The sequence below is a fragment of the Plasmodium knowlesi genome, assembly GCF_000006355.2.
Source record: "Plasmodium knowlesi strain H genome assembly, chromosome: 12".
NCBI lineage: Eukaryota > Apicomplexa > Aconoidasida > Haemosporida > Plasmodiidae > Plasmodium > Plasmodium knowlesi.
In genome coordinates, this window is record NC_011913.2 from 1,715,180 (window position 1) to 1,733,296 (window position 18,117).

General features: G+C 36.5%; 5 protein-coding genes across 5 annotated transcripts; 3 read left to right on the forward strand and 2 right to left on the reverse strand.

Moving 5' to 3' along the window:
* Window positions 1-1,297: 1,297 nt before the first annotated feature.
* Window positions 1,298-4,104, forward strand: PKNH_1238900 (WD repeat-containing protein, putative; the record flags this gene model as incomplete). The annotated part of the gene is made up of 2 exons (XM_002260403.1): window positions 1,298-1,421; window positions 1,811-4,104. 2 exons carry the CDS (start codon window positions 1,298-1,300, stop codon window positions 4,102-4,104), a joined length of 2,418 nt encoding a protein of 805 aa, XP_002260439.1.
* A 373-nt stretch (window positions 4,105-4,477) lies between these two features.
* On the reverse strand, window positions 4,478-5,097 carry PKNH_1239000 (U6 snRNA-associated Sm-like protein LSm5, putative; the record flags this gene model as incomplete). Its single annotated transcript, XM_002260404.1, has 3 exons — window positions 4,478-4,642; window positions 4,755-4,834; window positions 5,037-5,097. 3 exons carry the CDS (start codon window positions 5,095-5,097, stop codon window positions 4,478-4,480), a joined length of 306 nt encoding a protein of 101 aa, XP_002260440.1.
* Window positions 5,098-5,932: 835 nt separating this feature from the next.
* PKNH_1239100 (heptatricopeptide repeat-containing protein, putative) lies at window positions 5,933-7,947 on the reverse strand (the record flags this gene model as incomplete). Its single annotated transcript, XM_002260405.1, has 2 exons — window positions 5,933-7,329; window positions 7,569-7,947. The coding sequence occupies 2 exons, from the start codon at window positions 7,945-7,947 to the stop codon at window positions 5,933-5,935; spliced, it is 1,776 nt and encodes a 591-aa protein (XP_002260441.1).
* A 2,030-nt stretch (window positions 7,948-9,977) lies between these two features.
* PKNH_1239200 (conserved Plasmodium protein, unknown function) lies at window positions 9,978-11,729 on the forward strand (the record flags this gene model as incomplete). Its single annotated transcript, XM_002260406.1, has 1 exon — window positions 9,978-11,729. One exon carries the CDS (start codon window positions 9,978-9,980, stop codon window positions 11,727-11,729), a length of 1,752 nt encoding a protein of 583 aa, XP_002260442.1.
* A 1,853-nt stretch (window positions 11,730-13,582) lies between these two features.
* On the forward strand, window positions 13,583-17,479 carry PKNH_1239300 (serine/threonine protein kinase, putative; the record flags this gene model as incomplete). The annotated part of the gene is made up of 1 exon (XM_002260407.1): window positions 13,583-17,479. The coding sequence occupies one exon, from the start codon at window positions 13,583-13,585 to the stop codon at window positions 17,477-17,479; it is 3,897 nt and encodes a 1,298-aa protein (XP_002260443.1).
* Between the last annotated feature and the right edge of the window lie 638 nt (window positions 17,480-18,117).

Sequence of the window (18,117 nt, forward strand, 5' to 3'; positions counted from 1 at the left end):
TGATCCTTCCGTCAGCTTCTCCCTGATAAGAAGTGCCTCATTAGGAAGGGACTCATGCGAGATGTACACGTGATGCATATGCGCGGGGAGGAGCACACCTACTCCTAGGTCTATTTTGTGCAAGCTTATTGAGACCGCATCCCCCCCTTCCTGATTCTTCTTTGCGAGGGGGAATTTTTTAAGGCAGAACTACACATTGGGGTCCGCAGCTTTTACGCGGTATTGTATTTGCCTAATAATTTTATCATTACAGAGGAGACAAATTGTTCTTATGACTTTTCCCCATAACTAAAGCGGGCCGCGAAGCATGTGATTATGGTGCGTGTGGTTCTTTGCATCGGCAGAAAAATACATCCGTTGAAACATATATATATATATAAATGAAACGGGTCTGGTGTAACTAATCGGTGTGTCTTTTCTGATACCCCTTCTCAGGCGCATTTGTGGGAAGTGAGAGGGGATTACACTTCACCAAATAATTTTTCCGCACACTGCTTCACTACATGTGGGATACGGCACTGCGTGTAAATTTGCCCTAAGGCAGTTCACAGCTCACCCGTAAAAGTAATTCTTCCCATGCTGATGAAAAGGGAATAACAGAAAGAAAAAGAAGAAACACACTTTCTCGTACACCACAGGCGCGGTATACAAGTTCACTGATGGCAAAAAAGTGATCATCACCTGTCGATCCCTTTCCGTATCGTAGAAAAAATTCCAATCCGGGTGTTACCTTTCATATGTCATAAATAGATCTCCAAGTTTTGCTCCCATTTTTGCCATAGCTTCTGCTTCAAATTAGAGTCGTGGCATGTGGTATATCGAACAAAAGGCATGTACACATATAGGCATGCGGGCGTTATCGCTATGTATAAGTAGGTGCACATGATTTATATTCCCATACTTGGCTCAATGAGGCGCAAAGATATGCGACGCAGGGTGATGAAAAGATTAAGTTGTGCACTGCAAGATTGAGGCGAAATTAAAATTATGAAGATGTACCTAAGGGTGGGAGTCGATGCACAGGGTGACTTGGCACGTCGTTAGCTTCTACCCTCAAACTAGGTAAAAATAGCAAAGCGTAGGAAAAAAAAAAATAATAAAATAAAATAATGTATATATATGTACGTACAATAGTACGAAGCGCGGTTCCCATACTTATTACAACGGCGAAATGGCATTAGCTTTTATACATGCCAGGAGAAAAAAAAAAAAAAAAAAACAGGAAAACATTCTCGTAAAATGCTTACACCTGTCGTAAACAAATTCCCTCTTGTTCTTTTCTAAAATATGGTGAAACATGAACGATAGCGACACTGAAAAATTCAGGGACATAAGCGACAGGGTACAGGGGAAGTACACCCCAGTTATAAAATTCGGAGGAACCAATAAATACATCAATAAAAATTACACAAATGAATCCGGTACGGTCTAAAAAAAAGGAAATAGAAAAGGGCATAGTAAACTTTGAACTTCTGTGTTGAATGCTCTTAAATATATGACACCCTACGGGTGAGCCGTGTTTGTGTGGAAGCAATTAGGGGGGGGGAGAGAGAATATTAGGGATCCCACTCATGTATGTCCATTAAACCGACTGTTTGTTATGTGAACTTGGTTGATATTGGGCCGTTTCACGTAAATCCCGTGCACACTTGGAGTCCCACGTTGTGTCTCTCCCCCCCCAGTTGCCACATCTTACCAGACATGCTTGCACATATGTATTGTACACTCATAGAACATGCACAAACGAGAGAACATACCTCAACACTTTTTTTTTTTTTTTTTTTTTTTTTTTTTTTACCCTCCGACACAGATGCCACAAATAATATAAGTTTTACCGGAGACTGGTTCAACAGAAGCAGCGCAGATATATACTGCGATAACAAGTACGGGGTGAACCGAGTCTGCTTCTCCCCCCAAGGGAAGTACGTAGCAGGATGTGGAACAAACGGCATAATTTACGTATACGATTTGTATGAAAACAAACTGCTAACCAAAATTTGCACAAAGATTGACAACATAAGAGACTTGAAAATAAGCGATAATGACAAGCATATATACGCCTGTGGGGATAATAAAATTATAGAAATATTTGATCTGTACCAAAGGAAGAAAATCTTTAACGATGATGTTGCTAGGTATGTGGACGTATCCATCCCAAGCATACTTAAGAATCAAAGTGGTGACAATGGGGGGAATGACCAAACGGGGCAAGCACAACTGCCCGTGAGGGTGGCAAGAAAAAATCTACTTGATAACATCTACGCCCCATTGCTGAAGGTTAAGCATAAGGATTTTACCAACAACAAAGTTGTGTATGTCCCAATATTTAACTACTCCGACTTGATCAAAAGGAGCATCAATATGGTGGACTTAAATTGCATTAAAATAAGGAAAGTAAATTCAGTTATTGATAAATCCGTATTTATTATTAAGGACTCACACGAATGTAGCACTTCCTGCTTGGCAGTGCCAAACATAAGCAACTTTTTACTGTATTCAGGGGGGGGAGATGGGTTGTTAAAAATCTGGGACATAAGAATGAATTTGTTTACCCTACATAAAAAGGGAAATTATAAGAAGCCCTCATTCAGTAGCATATTTTTGGATAATAAAAATCCATATGCTTCTATATGCTCACATGAGGATATTCTGACGAGCATCAATTTTAACAATACCCTAGACTATGAAGGTGTCTATAAAAAGAGGAGGAGAGTAAGGAAGAGGAAGGAATGTGCTGCTGATGGGAATAGCTCACAGATGGGAAAGGAATCCCATTGTGGGAAGGATGAAAAATCGGTTAGGTTCAGCGATGAGGAACTTTTCTTGGACGATGATAACAGTAGTTGTTCTTTTTCCTCTTCGTGTTCTTCCGTGTCCTACTCGTCTATCTCCTTTGACTTGACGAGAAATAAATTTAATAACGTCCTTATGACAAGTGGATATGATGGATATATTCGGCTGTACGATATAAACAATAATATTATTAAATCCTTTTACGATGAGGACAAAAGTATCACGCACTGTATGTTCAGTTATAACAACAAGTATATCATTAGCACGAACAAGACCAAGTACGCAAAAATCTTTGACTTCATCTACATGAATAATAAGAAGAACGCAAGAAATATGGTGAGCTACCTTGCTAATTACAAGTCTTATCATTTGAACAAACGATGTGTAGGTGGGCAAATGGGGGAGGATGACAATGAGTATGGGAATTACGCCAATCTGTACGATGACAACTTTTCGAAAGACATATACGATAAGGAATTCCAACCATGTAGTATTAAGAATATATATGAAGATAAAGAACTGGGAGAAAGAATAAAACTTGTGAACGAGTTAAACAGTAAGATAAATAAAGACGATAAGAGGAAAGCTGCGGGTGAGGGTGACAAGGGGGAAAACCCAATGGAAAACGGAGTGGCAGACGAAATGGAAAACGAATCAGATGGTACCCACTCAAACACAGATTCCAGCCTTTTTGATGAAAGTACAATAAAAACGAATATTTTTTACGAACATGTTAATAAAAAGTTGGAACCTACGTGGTCCCTTTTTGTGGATAATTTGAAATGTATGAATCTCATCCCGCACGATAAGCTAAGCGAAAGTCTGAGGAGAAACCACCAATATGTTAAGTCACTTTATAAAAAATTGTATCATAGTAGTGATAGTAGCCATCACAATCAGGGTGAGGCAAACTCAGCAGAACAAATCTACCACTCGCAAAACGACCGAAGAGAGCACATGCTATATTACGAAATGTCATATATTATAAATAACGAATCGGATATTCCTAATTTTTATTCCTGTGTAGCGGGAGATAAGTGCATTATTCCGTCAGTCGACACGTATGCACATGTGTATGACATATACACGGGTTTCCATGTTAACACAATAAGCAATCTTTACTTGCCAAACTATCATCATACTGATAATTCGTATTTTGATTCATGTAGCATAAAGGAGCCATTTTTTAAAAGGAGGCATTTGTCTTTTTTAACAAGTGCTGATACATACCCGAAGAACCAGAATATCGTTGCAACTTCGAATGGATACCCAGATGGATCCATTGTCCTTTGGGTTTTTGCCCCTTTCTAGTGTGGGGAATGCGTTGCGATGTGTCCACAAAAGGGGGGGGGGGGGGGGGTATCATTCTATTTTATTCAGCACATTATGGATCCTCCTTCTACCCCTCTCTTTCTGGCATACGCAAAAAAAATATTTTTTTCCCAAAATGATCTTTTTTTTTTTTTTTTTTTTTGTATGTGATATATTTTAAAAAAATGTGGCATCACTGCGGAGGAACAATACGCCACCAGTTCGAGTGTTCTCATTCACAGGTGTGAACATTTATACATATACGCTCGTGGGTTGTAGCACACGTCGCGCGAGCATGTATTTGCAAAATTTTCTAAAGCGACTATTCACTTTAAGAAAGACACAAATTTGAAAAAAAAAAAAAAAAATACCATCATGCGATGTTTTCCTCCAGCTTTTCTTCATAATCGTAGTAATTAACAGGGACACCTCCTGGGACCATTATTGTTATATTCAAACCGTTGAGCAGCAACTTTTTTATTTTATTCACTTTCTTAACGTTGTTTACGTATGTGTATTCCGTAACATCTTCTAGGACCTGCGCGGGAGAACAAAGTTGGTATTAATTATGACAGTGTGTGTTTCGTTAAGTGGACAGAGGTTATGTTACACAAAGTGTTTTAGCTTTTTTTTTTTTTTTTCGAAATTACCATATTCACGTATTCATCAAATCCGACGAGCTTCCCAACTATTTCCTTGTCACCCTTCAGCATAACCCATATTTTGCTGCCTAAAAAAAGGTTGTTTGGAAAAGGGGGGTATTTTTAAGCGGGCTAATCGAAAGAAGTATTCGAATAATTGCCTTCTCCTCCGTGTGGAGGGCAAGCATTTCTCTCACGCGATGCGCATACAGGTGCATGTAGTTATCTAACTGCGCACACGCTGATGCAGATTTGAACTAGAAGATGCGAAGAGCTTTGTTCTGTGCGAACCTATGCACTTATCCATCAGGGCAAGAGGCAAAAACGTTTCTGATCCACTGACTGTCGCCATTCTTGTTAAATTCCATAAAAGGGATGAATGAAGGGGTTGTTCCTCTTAAATATGTACATAGAACTGTAAATGGAGCGTATGAACAGCCATTACGTGGTACTGTTATGTTAGCTCTTTTCTGCTTTTCTAAAATAGGGGCTTAAATATGAAAACTTCTATACATAGCAATGGCAACGCATTATTACGGTATCTTCACATGTTCGTTTTTTCATATTTATTTTTTGTGACTTTTTTATATTTATTTAAAAAAAAAATAAAAAAAAATAAAAAAACTGTTGTGGATTTTTTTTACAAGTCGGTTTGTGCATCAAAAAAGAAAGAAGTTTGCACAGCTTTTGAAGCAGTACAAAGTGCTTCGCTTAAAACAAAAATGTTAAAAGGTGAGCGGCGCAAAGTGGAAAAACTGTCACGACACGCCCTATTCAGTGGTGGGCATAACACATAAATATATTCAAATGTATGTATATAAATCCAGTTCCCCTATTAGATGCGAAATATCATCGAGGGAAGTGAAAGGAAAAGTCGCATAGGGGGAGAATAACGCTAAGAAAGGTACATAGGTTAAAGATGCACAAATGTATGTGTACAGGTGATGGTCGCGCGAGGGGGGGGGGGTCTACTTGTGGTGCACCTCTTCGACTGGGCAAACGAAAAAAGAAGAGCCTTCGAAAGGGTCCCCCAAAGAGTTGTGTTAGGGCATATTTCCCCCAAAGGAGAAAGTATATAAAAATAATGATAAAAAAAGGTGCAACCAGCAACCAACATACGGATACACAAATGGGGAGTTGACAAATATGCGGAAATGTTATGCGCCAAAAATTCACAATAGAATAGGCTAAGTGTTATCCGAGTTCATGATTTCCCTGGCGAATTGCTTAACCGATCGAGGTAATTTTTGGAAATTATCCTCTTGCTTTTCTATGAGAATTCTTATGAAGTACCTTGCATATATTAAATTTAAGGTGCTCATATATTTTTTTTTTCGTCTAAGAACTTCAAGAGATTTGTAATAAATTTCGTAATTGGTGCAGTTCAATTGGAGACAGCAAAATGGGACCTGTGTCAACACATGGAGTGAACAGCGTTCAATATTTTCCAAATATTTCTGTATTAACAAATCGATGACATTTTTTTCTAATTCGTTGGGAACGTGGCATACATTGTTAACCTTCCTTGTGGAGAATTCGTCCGTTCTTTGTATAAGTGTATTACTTGCAGACGCGTGGTTATCCTGCCCCAGAGGAGAGCTTTCGGAATTTACTTCTTCTTCAGCACTGTCAGCTGTTTGAGTGCCTTTCCTTTTGTCCTCTGATTCTACACTCTTATCCGTCACTGCTCCGTTATGCTTGTTAGATTCTTGAGACTTGTTGGGCAAATCACACGTGTCGTTTTTAACCCGCTGGGGATCGAGCAGCTTGTCCAGAAATGACACCTCACTTGATAAATTCCTTCGTCGTAGTGCATCTAACACTTGGGCGATTGACATCATGTCCATGGAAGGGATTATTTCCTTAACTTTCTGGAGAGAAATAAAATAAAAGTTATCGTCTTTAACTTTTAACTTAGATAAGGACCACATGATGTTGCTGAATTCTCGTTGCGGAATTGTGTCCACAATTTCTATCACTTTATCCTTCAATCGATTTAGAAATAATGTATTTTTATAGTTAAATTTTGCCATATAATGAACTGCATTTGTAATATTTACGTAGGACAGCTGGTTAATAAAATTGTCCTTGTTCATATATTTAATTATATATTTGAGAATATTAATGTTTATGTTGCATTTTGCAAATGAGTTCAACAGTAGGGTTAGGTGATGTGGTTCTACATCCCTTTCCTTTAAATTTTTATAATACTTTTTTGTAAAGAATTTAAAAATTTCGTAATTATTAACATTTAATCGACTAATCATGTTTAATATTAAGATGGAATTTATCACGCTCAAATTGTTGTGAATGTCTTCATCATTTTTTATTTTATTCAGTATGAAGGCGATAATTTCGTTGTAATTAAAGGCGCATTCTGGGGATTGGTTCTTCACCTTTGGGGTGTGCAAACTCTCTTTGACTCCCCCATTTGCAATGTTCATTATAATATCCTCCTGCAACATGGTGAACGAACTTAGAATAATTGTTAAGTCTAGGGTATTATATGCATCTAGGTTTTTCTCAATATGGTCTTTAATTGGCTCAATACTTCTGTGGTCTCTTAGGCCAGCCTTCACCAAATCTGCGATGTGGGTGTGAAAGCGGGTTGAACCGAATTTGTTAGGTTGTCAAAATGGAGGTAAGTGGGGATCACTAGCCTAGGCCGCGACCAACTATCACACAGAAAAAAAAAAAGGGAGAGCACACACGTTTGCACATGTATCTATACGCATGTATTTTTGCGTGCACATTTGCGGCGCTCCTCGCCTAATAACTTTGCGCTTTCTGTTTAATGCTCGCGCCTTTCACCAAGAAACTTACTATGAAATACGTTGACGACTACGTTAGCGGGCATCGCATTCAGCCTCTTAATTAAGTAACCAAGGATGGACACATTAAACTGGTTGTCATACATTTGAGAAGTAGTGTATAACCTCAGTATTCTATTTATTTGGTCAAAAGAGTATCGGTGTATATTATTTTTAAAAACGTCGTAACTGCTTCTAAGGATTTTCCTGTCGTTGCCATTGTTTCCATTGTACTTTTCGATTATTTTCAAAATTTCTTCATTTTCAAATTTGTCTATATTTTTTATAATTAGTGATTTTAATTTTTCCTTAGATGGAATGGATGACTTGGCGGCATCGTCACAAGTTATTTTATTCACATCGGCAATGGCCGTTTTCAGAAGCTTTCTCATTTTGTGAAGTTTCTATGGTTTCCTTTTTCGCTCTTTGTATAGACTGGCATTTATTCTCACTTGTTTTTATTTTATATTTTTTCCCCCCGCTCCCTTACACCCTTCTTATGGGCACTTTAGTAGTTTGCTTTTTCAATTATTAACTTCGTGCCCTTGGCAAAAATATTTATTGTATTTTTATGTTTTTTTTTTCCTTTTTTTTTTTTTTTTTTACCTTTAAACTTTCTGAATTTCACTTTGGCATACGTATATGTGTATCACAAGGGAGATGATACGATATATGCATTTTCAGTTGCAGGTTACAATTAGCAACTGTTTACCCATTGTTTGGCTTTTTTTTTTTTTTAAGGTAATTTCTTCTTATTAAGTGTGTGAGGAAGCAAAAGTAGAAGAATAGGTGTTCATGGCGTTGGAAGAATGCTAATTTAAGCCTTAAACTTTTTTTCTTTTTTTATATCTACAACAACGCATTGTGAGGCATTTTTGGATCCCCATTTTTTGACGACGAATAATCGATGAAAAAAGAATAAAAAAAATTATATTATCCTTACTGCCTATTTTTTAAAAATAAAAGCCATCTTTATTTTATTTTGCATTACATATATTTTTTTTTTTTTTTTTTTTTTTTTTCTTCATAATAGATGGTTTTTTAAAAGAGTGTATTCCACTTTGAAGGATTACCTTTCAAGGGACAAAATGAAACAAACGAAACTTTATTTTATTTTTAACCAACCAAAAAATTGATTAGAAGGACATTTTTCCTTTTTCCTTATATGTATATGTTTAATCGTTCATAATACATTCTGTTTTTTTAATGGGAACTTTTTAACCCAGGGGAATGAAGTTGAATTTTCTCATAGCAACAAAGTTACAAAGTAGCATTTGTTCACCTGGGTTTTTCCCATTATTTTGAACTTCTTTAAGCTGTAAGATATATCTTTCCCCATCCTTGACCTCCGAACATTTGGAACGTTCACAGATAATCCGAGCTTGGGGTTATAACAGAAATTGTTAATTTTTTTTTTTTTCTTTTTTTGCCAAATTGGGCATATTGCGAAAGCAAATCAATCCTGTTTTGTCATACTTACGTAGACGCATTTGTACACAATAAGCATAAGCGCGTTTTTCAATACAAGCGCATACGAATTGTATACACATGTACATGAATAATGTACGCTTTTTCACGTTTCTCAAAAATGCAATTTTTTGACTGCCCTTGTGAACTTTACATTTTACTAAAACGGAAAAAATTGCAAAAAAAAAAAAAAAAATATGTACTGAAAAGGAGTACATAATTTGTGTACACATTTTTGTAGCCCCACCAAGCGGCGTATATATTTCCTACTTGCAGAAAAAAAAAAAAAAAAAAAAAAAAAAATGTATACAAAAATGCACATGAAATGAAATAAAAAAGAAAAAAAAGGGTATAACAAATAAGTATATTTAAAATGCAGTAAAATGGGCAATCAAAATTTTTACATATATCTCACCTTGAGCCATTTCCCATTTGACGCATACAAAGTATACATTTCTTGATAATAATTATATGCCTTTTTATCAAAAGGCAAAGTAGCCAAATTACACACCTGAATGTTTGAGGAGTGTATGCATGAGTGTGGCATATTTCGCACATCCGTACGTATATTTATAATTCACTCATTTGTGGAAATCTCCGTAGCATTATTTTTGCCGAAGGAGATAATTTTATATGCTTTCTGCACAAGGAAGGTTATGAACGGCTAAATTAACAAAACGCATATTGCTCAAAAGAACTTGGAGTTAAATTTATTTTATATGTATATCTGCATTTTAGCTCCTTCTTCTACTTTCCCCTTCCTACGTGAACGCAATTTCATTTTTAAAAAAGGAGACAATTTTTAAATCGAGTAATTAAACAAAGTAACGCCAAAAACTTGTACCTCAAAATTGAACGAATGAAGAATCTTCCTTTTGAGAAACACCACATATGCGACCTTTTCGTTCGAAGATTAACCCCTCCCCCGTCCATGTGCCCACGTACTTAGGTAAAAATGTTTAACGTGTTTTCAGCAGCCTTTTTAGACAATAACGCCAACAATTTTAACAACGGTAATAAGCCCATTAACAGCAATATAAATAAAAGTAACAACTTAGCGAGGTCTATTTCGGCCAATGTAAATAACGAAAATGATAGAAGCAAAAATTTACCATTGAAGGATAGATTGGCCACAGTGAGAAATGCCCAAAACATTTTGAACAAAAAGAATTTAAATAAGCCAGATGAAACGAACAACAGCGGAAACAATAAGGAGAGTGAGAATACCACTGGCAGCGGAGTCAACAACAACGGAAATGCGAACCATGAGGAAAAAAACGCAACTAGCAGTAATAACGCTCATTTAGATGAAAATACAGCAAATACAGAAAATGCGACAAATGCAGCAAATGAGGGAAGTAAAGCAGCCCCATCCGCCGTGGAGAACCATTTAAGCAAATTTAAAAATTATTCCAGTGTCGTAAATGAAAAACAAAATGAGGAAGTGGAGAAAATATTAAAAAAAAGAAAACGAAGGAGGAAACATGTCATATTAATGGAAAGAATGAAACAGAAAGAGAAAGACAAGAAAAGACACAATGAAATGGGAAGTCACGAAAACAATGACGAGGACGAAGAGGAGCGTGAGGAAGACGAAAATGAAGAGCGAACCAAACAGAAAGTGGTTGGAAAACGTGGTAGACCATCTAAGCGTTCGCAAAATAAATTGCAGCAAAAAGTATATCAGGAGGAGGAAGACGAAGAGGGGGAAGATAACGACGAGGGGGATGAAGATGACGAGAAAGAGGGAAAACATAACCGTAAAAGCAAAGGCGAGGATTCGAAAATTTCCAAAAAAATTTCCAACTCAGGGGACAACAGAGAAGGAAAAACATATATGGATAACACCTCCACCCTTCGGAGAAGTATGAATGATAATAACGAAGGAGGAATGAAACCGAAAAGGAAGAGGCGAAAAAAAAAAGAAATGGAGGAATACCGAGCTCGTTTATTAAAAGAAAAAATGCAACAACAGAATTCGTTGAGTAGCGTTTTAACCAAGACTAACAGTTTTAACAATCATAGCAATGCTAATAACAGTAACAAGAATAATAATGAAAATAACGCACAAGGGGAAGTTAAGGTGAAGAGAAAAAGGGGAAGACCCAAATTAAGCGAAGTTGCAGCAATGAACAATGCCAATGATAAGTTGAAGCAAAATGACATAAGAAAATATTATAGCAAAAATAGCGATCATCAAAGTATGAACAGGGGTGATGGCGGCGTAGAAAATGAAGAAAATAAGAATGTTCTTAAATTGATTAATACGTCTATACAGGAAAATAATTCATTCATGAAAAAATCACCAACTGAAATTGTAGAGCTTGAAAAGATTTACAAGAATAATATTAAAAAAGGTGTCACCTGTATTCCTTTAAATTACCAAAGTAAAGGAGGAGGAATGGCACTTATATTAATAGGTACACAAACGACCTATGGCCCTGTCAAAAATGCCTATGGCTTTATGACATTTCTCATTTTAGATTGTGATTCAAATAATTTTTTCATTGACACAGGAATGAAAAGTAACACTATTGAATGCGAAAAACATATGCAGTTGTTAATTAGCCCTGGTGATATGTACATGTTTAAAAACCAGAGTCAGGAGGTGGAGGGGCGTCTCTTGCTAATTGTGTGTAACAAAATGAATGAGCCCTTTAACCCTAAGATGCATATAAAGGACCCAGAAATTAACGTTCACAAATAGGTCCAGGAGAAGCACTTCCACGGATACGGGTTATATGTCGCACATGGATAGATGTAGGGGGCGTGTGTACGTCCATGCGTACTTGCAAAAATCCATCGGTTCTTAAAAAGGAAGCGCGGCCTTCCAAAAAAGGGGGAAAACATGCTAGCAGTTAATATGTGCACATATGATCCATACGGGGATTGGCACGCGTGTGTGAAAACTCGTATGCAGGAATGCACACCTATGTGTTTGCGCGGTAATCCAGGATATCCCCGAGCGGCACATTTGAGATGGTATCTTCAAGTTGCAAAAAAATTACCAGTGTGCAAATACCACGTTTTTTGAACTCGCTGTATAATTGAATGTTTGTTCATGATACGCGTATACATATGTGTACACACATGTTTATATTTTTTTTCTTATCATTTTTTTGTTCGCCCATTTGAACAGTATTTTGCGCCTGACGGTACTTACCCATTCGTTTATCTATCTATGTATCGGCTCATTTACCCATCCCATAACGCATTTATTTTTGCGAAGCATGTAAGAGTAATGAGTAATCTCATTCCTCACGTTCAACGTTTTAACAAAGCCTTCATTAGAGTATTCATTTTTTTTTAAGTTCCCGTAAAAGATATGTAGCACATGTCCCGCAAAAGAGTGAAATTTTTTTTTTTTTTTTGATTCACCCTGCTTTTTGTTTTAAGCCTTACGTGTCCAATACAACACGTCATTATGATCTTTAAGCCTTTCCCTTATCAGTGCATTTTTTTTTAACAACAATGGAGGAATTATTTTATATAAACCTCATGTGCTAATGTGCGTGTGGTGTGCATATATGAACTATATGTACGTGTAAATATGCTTGTAACACGTGTTTTTTTTTTCTTTTTTTTTTTTTTTTTAAGTGAAAAATTTAACAATTCAGAAAAATATGTTCCTTCATTAATAGGAAAATGTATACTAATTATGGCATGTGGTGCACAATGTAAGGATTCTACACTGTGCAGTCACTTTTTACAAATTTTTCTTAATTAGGTGTGCACAAGTGTGTACCTTTTTTTTTTTTTTTTTTTTTTTTTTTTTCCTGATGATTATGTTACTCCTACGTATTTTTTCCTATCCTATGAGCCTATGTTGTACGTCTTTCAGAAAATAATTTTCTTATAAAAATAAGGTGAAACAATGTAGATAAGCCGTGCTTGTAAGTTTAAGCAGTTGGACAATATATGGATACGTTTAAAGAATCGCTCATGGGAGAAGGCGTAGCGTGTGGGCACTAATTTTTTTTTTTTTTATAATGAGAATAATTCATAAGTGAAATTTTCTACTGAAGCGACACTTTAAATAGGAACAACCTTGAAGTGCCAGAAGAGCGGTGCAAGGTAAACTTAAATAACGTAGAGTGCGTCACAAGCGTAATGCGCGACAAACGATTGACGGTGAAAATTGCAAAAACTCTTGTAAGCAGAAGATTACACAGAGGAAAGCGGAACAATAGAGTAAAAAAGAACATTTTTCACATTTCTGAAATGTTACAAAGGGGGAGAGGAGGAAACTGGAAAAAAAAAGAAAAAAAAAAAAAAAAAAAAGGAACTTGTAAAAATGTGTACATATCAAATTTTAACACTGAATTAAACTGAACTACGCGCTTTTCACACCGTTCGGTGTGGCTCATGCATTACGAAGTATATTCTACACAATTGTTTGGGTTGGCCTGAAATTATTTGCCTTTTTTTTTTTTTTTTTTTTTTTTTCTTTTTCTCCAGTTATTTCTGTATATTCACCAGAGAGGCACAACTCATTTACACCATCTCATGTACGTGTTTTGTGTTACTCCTTCATGTAACGGCATTTTAAAATAATAGAAAATGCTGAACAAGGAGGACTACCTAATTTCCCTCTTTGACATAGTTGAAGGGTTCAACAATTACTGTGCATTGTACAAGAAGAAACACTGCAGCAGTTTTATTTTTTCTAGTAAGGTTCTCACGAAAAATGAGAGAAGTAAGGATACACAAGATTTTAAAAAGGCCTTTAGCAGCTTCCTAAGTAATATAGAATTTTTACATTTTCACATTGTGCAAAAAGGCGGTCCGTATGAGAATGTCCAAAGTGCATGTATAGAACGGGATGACTGCAAAAGTGAGGAACTTCAGGGAGAAATGTCTCATAAGGAGAAAAATGCTCGTTGTGGAGAGCAAGCCAAAAATATATTCCCGCCAAATGAATATCCCCAAAATGGCACACATTCGAGCAATGAAGTTAAGCAGCACGATGGGGGTGAAAGCAAAGTAGACGAAATGGCAGAAGCGGCGAATGTTCAGGGAACGGAAAAAACAAATGAGGAGAATCATAGAAAAAGTTCAGGTCAGACAGACTGCTTCTATTTGAACGATATAGAAAGGAAAGGTAGAAATGAAAACTACTCGTTTGGAGCCCATTTGTCACAGTCCGATTTCAGCGACACGGTTGATTCACAAAACAGCACAGATCTGTACGACGAAAATAGGGACCTAATACTTAGCCAAAGAAATGAAATGCTAATCAGATACGTCGCAGGGTTAGATTATGCGCTAAATGTCAGGAGAGTGTCCAAAGAAATGTTAATAGATGAAATTAAAAAATTTTTTAAAGTGCATAATAGGAACGTTAGATTAGGCGAATACTCCTCCTTTTTAAATGAAGAAACGATGATTATGTTAAGGAGGAGGGTCCAAAATGATGACGACAATATGGATGATTACGGTGTCCATGATTATGATGATGGTGATTATTTAAATGTGGAGAGAAATTACCGACGTAAATATAAAAAAACAACCTTCTTTTTCTCCATCCCTGGGAACTATTTCTTTATAAAAAATTATGATGACCAAAGTAGGGACACCTTTCCCCCCAACAACTATGCCAACCATGACCGAAGCTTAAATGACATTACCCTATACACACTGTCGAATAATTCGTCAAATATAAACAGAAACAATTGCAATTTGTATACAGACAATGTACTAAGTAGAAATAGCTCTTATAACAAATTCAGCTCACCAACATTTGGAATGGAAATAGAACGGCACATGTCTCCTAACTTTGGTACCATGGAGGAGGAAAGCAAAAGTGCAAACGCTGCGTGTAATCAATTTGACAGCAGTTCCTATGCACCTAATGAAGAAACAGACAATGCCTGCTTGACACCCAGTTTGAATAGTAGCCCGAAATATGAAAACGATATAAAATTGAACAATTCGGAAAGATACATCCCAGAAAAGGATAATCATGTAAACGATTCTTCCCCTCATAGCAGTGGCAGTTACAGAAATCATGAGCCAATTGGCAAAAGTGCTACCAATAAATGGGAGAAGAACCATATGTATGAGATTGACAGCGTACAGAAGAAAAAAAATAACCTACATAGCAACACGACCGATTTTTATCAAAGTATAAGTGACTTTTACAAAAGTAAGGAAAATGGTAATAACTCCTGCGAGGAAGGGAGCAACACCTGCATGAAGAATAGCTGCCTCTTTTTGAATAGCAATGAAACGAGCGTACAAACCAAAAATGAAAGTTATCAAGAAAACGAGGAGAACATAATTAACCTATTCTTTGATGATGAATTGTCAAGCGCCCTAACTATAAATAATGAATCATCTTTGAGTAAAGGAGTACACAACTGCAATAGGCAACTCTTCCATGATAAGGATAGCCCAGATGTAGACGGGGGTATATTTCAGCACAGTAATAAGGATGTAACAAGTGAGAACAACCATCCTGTTCGTGTGGAGCAAGCAGTAAAATACGAGAGGGATGAGCGCAAGTGGATGGATGAATACTGCGAGGGCGATTACAATATGTTTAGGTCAGAACAAATCAGGAAAAAAAAAGAGCTAACACATGGGCTGTCAAATGGGATATTCCGTAAAGAGGAAACGGAAAAGGGATCCCAAGAAGAAGAACAAAAGAACGTTAATACGGACCGAGTTACCATTTGCCATAAGGCCCCCCACGTTGGAAGTAACCATCACAGTGACCTTACCAGTGTTGAACAAAATTCTTGTGACAACATGTATAATGGAATTAACCTAAGGATCATATACGAAAGGAATAAAGGCGAACTGAATTCCAAAGGGGAAATCCACTTTTTCCCGGGTCAGCTAATTTTAAATAAATATAAAGTGGTAAAAATTTTGTCCAAAACGAAGTTCAGCACCACGGTTAAGTGTTTAAATGTGCTATACAGGAAAGGGGAAGGGGGGGGTGGTATTCATCGAGGAGATAATTGGAAGAAGAATTACCCTCGAGAATGTTCAAGAGAACAAACAAGTGATTCCTTAGTGATTAGCAGATCTACCATTTTAGAAGATTCGACAGGGAAAAGGATTCCATGTAGAAAACTCCAGGAAAGACAAGAAATTTTCTCCTCCAATGGTGAACCCCTCTTAGGAGCCCAAAATGCAAATCATAAAATGTGCAAATACGTCTGCTTAAAAGTAATGAAAAATGGAAAGAGCTTCTTAGACCAAGGATTGTTCGAATTGATCGTTCTGAACATGTTATCGAATGAAAGTAGCGACTCCCAAAAAAATGGAGATGGAAATATATACACAAATGAAAACATTATACAACTGTATGATTACTTCTACTTCAAAGAGCATCTAATCATAGTGACGGAATACATGCAGAGCGATTTGTATAATTATTTTATTAAAAAGGGTAAGATAGGGACTCTAGGACAGCTACAAATATTAGCGAAGAACTTGCTGCAAGGCTTGGCGTTTATCCATTCGAAAAATTTAATACACTGCGATTTGAAGCCTGAAAATATTATGATAAACATGAAAAGGAGGAAGAAAAAAGTGAAGGCAGTAGGCAAAGGGGGTCTCTTAGGAAAAGGTTCCGACTCAGGTTTAGTAACGTTGGGTAGTACACATTGCAGCAATTCCTCCATGCGTGACAATGTATTTGTGAAGGAAAAGGATAAATTCTCCTTTGAAGCTAGTTTGAAGGATAAACCAAGTAGCAGTGGCAGTGGCAGTGGCAGTACGGAGGCTGTCGATAAGGCACACATTTTTAGCAACGAAAAATTTGAAAAAATAAAAATAATAGACTTTAATAGTTCCATATACGAAAGCGACAAGCTAGAAATGTACGTGCAAACGAGGTCGTATAGATCTCCAGAAGTTTTACTACAAGAAAATTACGACAAAAAAATTGATATATGGAGCTTAGGCTGCATATTATTCGAATTCTTAACGAAGAAAATTCTATTTGATCATCAAAATATATATCGATTTATATACTCTATAGCGTCTTACATCGGGCCCTTTCCATTTTATATGATAAAGGGTTGCCGCATACCATACCTTTTCACAAAGCACGGATTAATAATTTTGAAAAAAATAAGTGTTGACAAAGGTTACAGTAATAGCATTAAGGAAGAACCACTTGATGAGGTGGATGACGAATCGGTCATGTTTAACTCAAAAGATTTCTTCCGCTTAAATAAAAAAGAAAACAACACAAATGATTTATTAAAAGATGCGCACGCAAATCAGGGTTCGCAGTACTCGTCAAAATTAAGTAAAGAAATTTATTATGATGTTTGCTACCCAAGTGACAATCTGCTGAAGCGTAATTTTCAAATTGAAGACACATTGTTTTTAGATTTTCTCTTATCACTACTGCAAATTGATCCATGTAAACGGCCCAATGCTAATGAAGCGTTGAAACATCCTTGGCTAAAGCCGAACACTTACCATGACGGGTTATGAAGCGACCGTGGTTAGGCAATGATCAGCTACTATGCAAAGGGCATGTTCACATAGAAGTAACCGAACTATGAAACTACATCGCAAACCTATTACATAGTTAAACACGCAGGAATGCTAACAGGTCCGCAGGGCGGTAGTGGGAGATTAACAGTCAAATTTGGTACACACCTTGATAGGAATTTCCATCACAAAAAAAAAAAAAAAAAATAATAAAATAAAAATAGTTGAAAAATAATAGCACAGATGGGCTGGTGTATATCACAACTAGGGGCAACACATTGTAGTGTAACATGGAAGCATTTCACATACAACACGCAGCGGTTGCACAAATAGAGGTAAAGTAACACTAGACAACGAAACATAATTCAGCAAAATTAAAAAGGAGATGCTTGTGAAAATAATTTGTATGAAATCGATTTTCCATGCAGTGGAAACGAGACAAATATTTTTCCGTATATATATATATATATTTTTTTTTCGTAGTTTTAGCTAAAGAGTAATATGCTTGATTTTTTCTGTAGTTTTTTCCAACCAATCGGATAAGCAACCTTTTACTTCTGTTTGAGGAAGTGGAACGCTTCCGTTTACATTTAAAATAAAAAGGGAGTCAAAAAGATTGTTTTGATTATGTTATAAAC